We start from the raw sequence: 8,862 nt of genomic DNA on the forward strand, positions 1-8,862 counted from the left end.
TATTCATATCTCACTTATTCCTTTGCTCGTTTCTTGCTTTATATTCCAACAGATTGATATCAGAGCTTGCCATCTTGAGGGACTTGTGAGTAGAGAGTGAACCAAATACCAATTCTTCCACCCAAAGCACATCACAATACATTCTTTAAACTATTATCTTAAATAGTTTATAGAAAATGGATTCTGAATCGAGCTTCTTAACTCCACCAGTCTTCAATGGTGAGAATTTATATCAAGCTTGGGCAGTTAGAATGACAGTTCATCTTGAAGCACTGGATCTCTTGGAAGCAGTAGAAGAGGACTACGAAGTAACTCCTCTTAGAAATAATCCAACAATTAATCAGATAAAAATTCACAAGGAGAAAAAGACAAGGAAAGCCAAAGCCAAAGCATGTCTTTTCTCTACAGTATCACCTTCAATTCTCACCAAAATTATGCAAATGCAGTCTGCAGCAGCAATTTGGGAGTATCTCAAAAAAGAATACAAAGGAAATGAAAGAGTGCAGAATATGCAAGTGATGAATCTAATTTGAGAATTTGAAATGAAGAAAATGAAAGAATCAGAAACTATAAAGGATTATTCAGACCAATTGCTCGACATAGCCAACAAGGTGAGATTGCTTGGTAAGGAATTTAATGATGAAAGAATTGTTCAAAAAATTCTTGTAACACTGCCTGAGAAATATGAAGCCACGATCTCTTCTTTAGAGAATTCCAAAGATCTGTCACGTATCACCTTGGCAGAACTTGTTAAAGCTTTGCAGGCATTGGAGCAAAGGAGAATAATAAGGAAGGAAAGTTCTATCGAAGAAGCTTTTCAAGCTAAATCACAGAACAATGATTCAAACAAAGGCAGGAAAAAGAACAGGAAGCAAAGGCAAAGCAATAACAATAACAATCAGGGAGGAGCTCTTCCATCTTGCCCTCATTGTAAAAAGACAAATCATCCTCAATAAAAATGTTGGTGGAGACTAGATGTCAAGTGCAACAAATGTGGTCAACTAGGCCATGTTGAGAGGGTATGAAAGTCACAACCACAACATGAGGAAGCCAACGTCGCTGCAAATCAACATCAAAAAGAACAATTATTTGTAGCAACTTGTTTTGCTAGCAACAATAGTTCTGAAAGCTGGTTAATTGATAGTGGATGCAAAAATCATATGACCAATGATCAAGAGCTCTTTCGAGAGCTAGATCACTCTGTCATTGGCAAAGTCAGGATTGGAAATAGATAATTACTCGATGCGAAAGGAGAGGAACTGTCGCAATTGAAAGCCTTACAGGTTTGAAACTTATAACTGATGTTCTTTTTGTTCCCGATCTTGATCGAAACCTCTTAAGTGTTGGGCACCTACTTGAAAATGGTTTCAAGTTGTTATTTGAAGATAAAGCATGTCTGATCAAGGATGCTGATAACAAAGAGTTGTTCAAGGTCAAGATGAGAGGCAAAAGCTTTTCCTTGAATCTGCTGGAGGAGGAACAAGCCGCAGTTGTCCAGTTAGCCAATAACTCAGAACTATGGCACAAAAGACTTGGACATTTCCATCATGATGCAATACTTTTCATGAAAGAAAACCTAGCAGAAGGTCTTCCAAGCATTGAGAAAAATCTACCTGCTTGTGAAGCTTGCCAGTATGGAAAACAAACTAGGCTTCCTTTTCGGAAGTCATCTTGGAGGGCAAGACAGAAGCTGCAACTTATTCACATAGATGTAGGTGGACCTCAAAAAACACCATCTTTGAAGGGCAGTAAGTTCTACATTGCCTTTATTGATGATTGCATCAGATATTGTTGGATTTATTTTTAAATTTTAAATCTGAAGTTGCTGGTGTATTTTGGAAATATAGGGCTTTGGTGGAAAATCAGAGTGGCTGTAAAATTCAGATGGTAAGAACAGATAATGGAACTGAGTATACTTCGAAATAGTTTAACAAGTTTTGTGATGAAGCGGGAATTGAGCATCAGCTAACGGCACCATACACTCCTCAACAAAATGGAGTAGTAGAGAGGAAAAATAGGACCTTAATGGAAATGACAAGGTGTTTACTTCATGAAAAAGGGTTACCTAAGCAATTTTGGGTAGAAGCTGCAAATACTACAGTGTTTTTGCTAAACAGATTGCCAACCAAAGCTTTGCAGAAGAAGACTCCCTTTGAGGCTTGGTTTGGTTACAAACCTATGCTAACAAATCTGAAAGTTTTTGGTTGTCTTTGTTTCTCCTATGTACCTCAGGTGAAAAGAGATAACCTAGATAAAAAGGCTGAACCTGGAATTTTTGTAGGATACAGCAGTATCTTAAAAGCTTATAGGATCTGTCAACCTCAAAATGAAAAAGTCGTTGTTAGCAGGGATGTCAAGTTCTTGGAGAATTACACCTGAAACTGGAAAGATGGTGAAAAACAGAAGAATCTAGAGTTTCCAGATGAAGATGTTGATGATATACCTGTCCGAGGCACAAGACCACTTTCTGATATATACCAACGGTGTATTGTTGCTATTTTAGAACCTGTAGGATTTCCAAAAGCTGCCAAGGATGAGAAATGGAGGACTGTAATGCAGGAGGAGCTGAAAATGATAGAAAAGAACAACACATGGGAGCTGGTTGATAGGCCATCACACAAGAAAGCTATTGAAGTCAAGTGGGTTTATAGAACCAAGCTCAACCCTGATGGTTCCGTAAATACAAGGCCAGACTAGTTGTGAAAGGGTATGCGCAAATGTTTGGAAGGGATTTTTTAGAAACTTTCGCTCCTGTTGCTCGCTTGGATACAGTGAGAATGCTACTAGCTTTATCAGCTTTACATGGATGGAAGATCCACCAACTTGATGTGAAATCTGCTTTTCTCAATGGTCACCTTGAAGAAGAAATCTTTGTAGAGCAACCTGAAGGTTTTTCTGTGAAAGGTAAAGAAGACAAGGTATATCTATTAAAGAAGGCATTATATGGGTTGAAGCAAGCTCCTAGAGCTTGGTATAGTAGGATTGATGCTCATCTTCTCAGTTTAGGATTTCAGAAAAGTTTGAGTGAGTCCACACGGTATATCCGGAAGGAAGAAACATATTTAATTATTGTCTCTCTATATGTTGATGATTTATTAGTTACAGGCAGAAGTTCAGACTTAATCAGTCAGTTTAAGACTGAAATGAAGGAGGTCTTTGAGATGACAGACCTTGGTGAGATGTTCTACTTCCTTGGGATGGAAGTTCAGCAAAAACAAAATGAGATTTTTATATGCCAGCATAAATATGCCAAAGAAATACTGAAAAAGTTCAAAATGGAGGATTGCAAGCCTATGACAACTCCTATGAATCAAAAGGAGAAGTTTTGCAAAGAAGATGAGCTGAAAGGATTGATGAAGGACTTTACAGGAGCTTGATAGGTTGCCTGATGTACTTGACTGCAACGAGGCCAGATATTATTCATTATGTGAGTGTACTTTCGAGGTATATGCACCGTGCCAGTGAAATTCATTTTCAAGCAACTAAACGTATTATTAGATATGTCAAAGGTACTATTAATTTTGGCATCATGTTCAAAAGAGCCTTAGAGTTTCAGGTTCATGGATATTCTGATAGCAATTGGGCGGGCTGCTTAGATGATATGAGAAGCACTTCAGGTTATTGTTTCATTTTTGGTTCTGGTGCATTCTCTTGGTGTTCAAAGAAGCAATATGTAGTTGCTCAATCTACAGCTGAAGCAGAGTATGTTGCAGTTGCATCAGCGATGAATCAAGCTTTTTAGGTTAGGAAACTGCTGACAGATTATTACATGGAGCAAAAGAAGAGCACTGGAATCTTTGTTGATAATCAAGCTGCAATTTCTATTGCAAATAATCCTGTGTTCCATGGGAAGACAAAACATTTCAAGATCAAGCTTTATTTTTTAAGAGAAGTGCAGAAGAATGGAGAGGTAGCTGTAGTATATTGCAAAAGCGAATTTCAGATTGCTGATATTTTAACTAAGGCTCTACCTAGATCCAGATTTGAATTTCTTAGAGAAAAACTTGGTGTTGCTGCTCTTGAGTCAAGGAGGAGTGTTGAAGTTACTGCCTCAACAGCTGAAAATTTTGCATAACTGCTGAAGTTCAAAATCTGCTCAAAGCAAGGAAGTTGTTGAGATAAATAAGCCTTGTAACTGTTAGCAGAATCTTATCTTTCTGTTGCTATTTGTTAGGATACAGCTGTTAGGGATAATCTGCAGCTGATTTCTTCTTTTCTTTAGAGCTTTTCAGTTATAAATTCTTGTATAAATATGGCTTTGATTATTGAATAAAATATGATGAGCAGCATATTCATATCTCATTTATTCCTTTGCTCGTTTCTTGCTTTATATTCCAACACCATTGGATTAAATCCTAGTCTGCCGCTGCCCTCACGTGACATTGTCGATGAAGTCTCCTTACTAGACATAACATCTTGTGATCTCATTCAGATAGCCTGTTTGGCCAAGCCTTAATTTATAGCCTGTTTGGCCAAGCTTCTTTTGAGGCAAAAGCACTTTTTTGGGGTCAAAGTACTTTTTTCCTAAAATTAAGGTGTTTGGCCAAGCTTTTAGAAAGAAAAAAAGTGGTTTTTTAAGGAGAAATAGAAACAGAAAAAAGTAGCTTCTCTCCAAAAGTACTTTTTTGAAAATACTTTTGAAAAAAATACACTTAGAAATAATTTCTAAAAGTTTGGCCAAACACTAATTGCTACTCAAAAGTAGTTTTTAAATTAAGTATCCAAACACAAACTGCTTCTCACCAAAAGTATTTTTTTTAAAAAGCACTTTTAAAAAAAACACTTCTTAAAATAAGCTGAATTTGGAAGCTTGCCCAAACAGGCTATTAAGTCCGATCAAGGAATTGTAGGAATAAAAAATATCACCCCAACATAGCTGTTGTGAAGGCAGAGGACCCTACGAAACTCAAAAGGAAAGAAAAAAACAATGTAGGAACTACTTATAAGAATTTCTATCAATATCAAGAATTGCATGGGCCAGAAAAATGCTTCGACAATTTAAGCCGTCGTTTTCATTGGAGCATAAAACTCTGATTCATCAAAATTTAACATTTTCTTCAGGAGAAACGAGGCTTCTAAATTTGGTAGAATAAAAAAAATCAGACAAAACCAAAAATATGGACACCACTTCCAACCATGAACACCACCTAGAAACAGCTCTAAACCAGAAAATGATGCATGATTGTCATTTTGAGTCTGGCCTTTGTAGCATTCAGAAGATGCTATCCAATGTGACTAACAAAAAAAAAAAGACAGTCCGGTGCACTAAGCTCCCGCTATGCGCGACGTCCCGGAAAGGGCCGGACCACAAGGGTCTATTGTACGTAGCCTTACCCTGCATTTTCTGCAAGAGGTTGTTTCCACGGCTCGAACCCGTAACCTCCTGGTCACACGACAGTAACTTTACCAGTTACGCCAAGACTCCCCTTCTCTACTGAAAGAGTATTTGGGCTATTGTAAGCGGCTGCATAAACTACAACTTTACCTACAAGCCATTTTTAGTACACAAATTAATTCTAAGATTTCTGAATTGACCATTCAATCTCTGGGATGCAACTCAACAGCAAATAAATGCAAGTTATTTTCTGGAGACATTCCTAGCTAAAATAACCAAGTTTAAATTGGAAAAATGTACTGAGTAAATTGTAAAAGCAGTCATTCAGATATGTGAAAAGCTCTTAAAAGTTTCCTTAAATAAATTATAATCAGTTTCTGTCAAACAATGTATAATCATATAATCATCTAAACACCTAAAATTAAAGGAGAGAAAAAGATATAACCTACATATTGTATCTATACTATTTCAACAATCAGCAAAAGAACGAACACAATCCTTAACCCAACTATGTTTACAGTTTTCCACCTTCAACCCGAAAAAGCTAAACAACACTATCAGGCATCAGCACATCTTGTTGGTGCAAATCCCAGCCTTGACCTTTTGGTATCATATAACATATGAAAATTCTGCTGTTGATAGTTGCCAATTATCGACATGGCCGAATGAGGAGTTCCTAACATTGCCAAACAAACAATGTCCTCTGGTTCAAGTTTGATGAAGTAGTTCTCTACTGGAAAATTCCATACAGCTCCATCACCAAAAACTATCCCAAATGAAGGCAATTCAAGTTTCTCCACTCCAGAAACATTGTAACATGGTTTCAAAATTGGAAAATCTTCTAAAATAGGATAGTGCTTCACCTTGTTAACAAATGCCTGTTTTATAATCTCATATGCTGGTTCTGCAAAATAGCTCAAAGTGGTTCCTGAATCGATGATCGTTCCACCAACACCTTCTGTAGACAAATTCCATGTCACCTCAGGAATATTCAGCACTTCACCTCCAACTATAACTGATTTTATCTGCACATAATAGAATGTTTCTAAATGATTATCTTTCCCACCAACCAATGAAGTGAAGTTCAAATTCGGGTGTTTCAAGAGTTCCTTATCTTCACCAAAAATCAGTTTGCTGCTGACACTAGAATTGCTGTTCCTATTAACCAAACAATACGAAAACGAATGGCCATATAAAGATTGAAGCTGAGACGAAAACGAAAGAGGACCTCTACCAAGTCCTAGCAAACCAGCAGCACCATGAAATAAGCCTCTATTCCAATATCCACAACCAAACATCACATTTTCTACTTTCTTGATCTCTGAATCCCCACTAGGGGTTGTGAGATTAACCGTGAACGTCTCAAGCGCGAAATCACCAGTCGTATTCGAGCTGTCTCCGTACCAATAGTAATAAGGGCAAGTCTGGTTTTCAGACTTGCAAGGCTGTGGAGGGTCAGGAGATGAAACAAGGTGACACCTCGGATCATGGCAGCTTATATTTTTGAAAGAGAGAGAATCCTTAGGATCATAATGAGGACCATTTTGTTCAAAACAATCATAACAAGGAACAGATTGAATCCAATTAAGATCACTACCAGTATCAAGAATCAAAGAGAAGTGTTTAGGAGGTGTACCAACAAAAACATCCATGAAATACTCCCCTGAACCATGACTCACACCTGACTCTAATGTTGCCATGAGCTTACCTGAGAATTCAAATGAAGAAGATTGTGTAGGTTTTTCACTATTTTTTGTTTGCCTTGAAATAAAGTTCTGATTCTTTTTCTCTACAATCCTTGTATGCAATGTCTGAATTCTACCTAAATCCCTTGTTGTGGACTCAAATATTGAGTCTTTTGCCTCTATATTTTGACCAGCTGATCTGTGCCTTAAGTGAAACTTGACTGCCTCTCTTGGCTGGTTTTCAGATACCATTAAATCTTCATCTTCTTTTTCATCAGAATTATTTTCTTCTTGAATTATTACATGGGTGGTTGCTGATTTCTTGGATGTTCCATAACTGCAGTCTGAATTTCCAGAAGCAGTAACTGAGTTGAAACTTGGATGTTGAGGGAATTCAATACCAGAAGCACTAGAATTCAGATTAATCCCAAAATTGTGAATTTCCCTTGAGGCAACAAAACCAAATGAACATAACCTCAACAACACCACCAAAATAAAAATACTAAACTTTGTCACCATTAGTAGTACTAGTCTGAACTTTTCTCTTTCAGATTATATAAAAAGAACTGTAGCTACAATAGAACCAAGAAAAAACTACATAAAAGAATTCAGCTGCTTGATTTTGATACAGTTTGTTTAAATCAAGAAAGCCAAAAAAATGGAAGAATTGGATAAAAATGTTGTAAAAGTTTAGGAACAAATGGTATTTTGGTAAGAAGAGAAGTTGGGTTTTGTCATGGGACAGACCAAAAGTCAGGAGAATTGGGTTCATGCGTCTTGCTTTGCTTTGCTATAGAATATAGAGCTTTTAAAAGGAGTTTCTTGGAGTTTGATTCTTGAAAAACGACTTTCAACGCTGGCTTTTCAATTGGCCAGTTTCCCCTTACGCGGTTTCTTTCGTTGCTCGAGTAATTTTAAAATAAAAAATAAATTCGTTTAAACTAGCAGTACTTCTAATTACTCCTTTTGTCTAAAAAATTGACACTATTTTTTATTGATCCCTTCAAAAAAAGAATGATAGTAGTATATTTCTTTTTAAAAAATTTGGAGAAAGTTTAACTTGAGCTTTCTATTTTACCTTTAATCACAAGTTTTTATAGCCGCATAAATATTATTCTTCGGTTCATAATAACTAATTTTTCTATCCTTATAAATTTGGTCTAGAATAAAAAGACATCTCGGTGTACTAAGCTCCCACTATTCGCAGGGTCCGGGGAAGAGTCAAATATATTATTTTTAAAAAATTAAGAAGGTATCAGATATATTATTTTCTAAAATTTACTCGTCTAGTAAATGATGTGAATAAATTTCTAAAAAACAAAAAATTCAATACTCCTTAATTAATGTTGAGGAAATTTACCCAAATAATCCTCTTAATTAGTATCTACGTAATTTTCTTGATGGTTGTACCAAAACCTTAAAAATTAGTTGTTGTGGATTAGAGGGAGTATATCATATTTAAAATTTAAAGTTTAAAAGTCCTTATTTATTTATTTATTAAACTAGTCAAATTATGTCAAGCAAAAGGAATATATTTCCACCTTACAAAAAAGAAAAGAACTAATTTATAAAACTTCTTAGTAGAGGGTTGGATTAATTGACGAGACACCTCACTTTGGGCTTATCATTCTCATGGTTTAAGGTTTAAGGTTCAAAATATATGGTTTAAAGTTCAGGGTTCAGATTTTAGAGTTCAAGGTTCATAGTTCATAGTTTGACTCATATTTTATCGTACCTGATATGTTTTTTTTTTTTTTTTTTTAGGGGGGGGGTAGGGGGGGTTTTGGGGGGGGGGTGGGGGGGTACTAAGTTTAGTTAGTTTTAAATTTTATTTAACTTTAA

At 36.2% G+C, this 8,862-nt stretch overlaps 2 protein-coding genes across 2 annotated transcripts; one reads left to right on the forward strand and one right to left on the reverse strand.

Moving 5' to 3' along the window:
* The first annotated feature begins 3,388 nt into the window (after nt 1-3,388).
* Nucleotides 3,389-3,742, forward strand: LOC109210968 (uncharacterized mitochondrial protein AtMg00810-like). Its single transcript, XM_019374452.1, has one exon. The coding sequence runs from the start codon at nt 3,389-3,391 to the stop codon at nt 3,740-3,742; it is 354 nt and encodes a 117-aa protein (XP_019229997.1).
* Nucleotides 3,743-5,664: 1,922 nt separating this feature from the next.
* On the reverse strand, nt 5,665-7,839 carry LOC109210969 (aspartyl protease family protein 2-like). The gene has a single exon (XM_019374453.1). It carries the CDS (start codon nt 7,537-7,539, stop codon nt 5,893-5,895), a length of 1,647 nt encoding a protein of 548 aa, XP_019229998.1. The 5' UTR covers nt 7,540-7,839; the 3' UTR covers nt 5,665-5,892.
* Between the last annotated feature and the right edge of the window lie 1,023 nt (nt 7,840-8,862).

The sequence above is a fragment of the Nicotiana attenuata genome, unplaced genomic scaffold (genome assembly GCF_001879085.1).
Source record: "Nicotiana attenuata strain UT unplaced genomic scaffold, NIATTr2, whole genome shotgun sequence".
In the NCBI taxonomy this organism is placed as follows: domain Eukaryota; kingdom Viridiplantae; phylum Streptophyta; class Magnoliopsida; order Solanales; family Solanaceae; genus Nicotiana; species Nicotiana attenuata.

Coding starts and splice junctions, on each gene's coding strand:
- LOC109210969 (XM_019374453.1), bottom strand. CDS start 7,539: ATGGTGACAAAGTTTAGTATTTTTATTTTGGTGGTGTTGTTGAGGTTA.
- LOC109210968 (XM_019374452.1), top strand. CDS start 3,389: ATGTACTTGACTGCAACGAGGCCAGATATTATTCATTATGTGAGTGTA.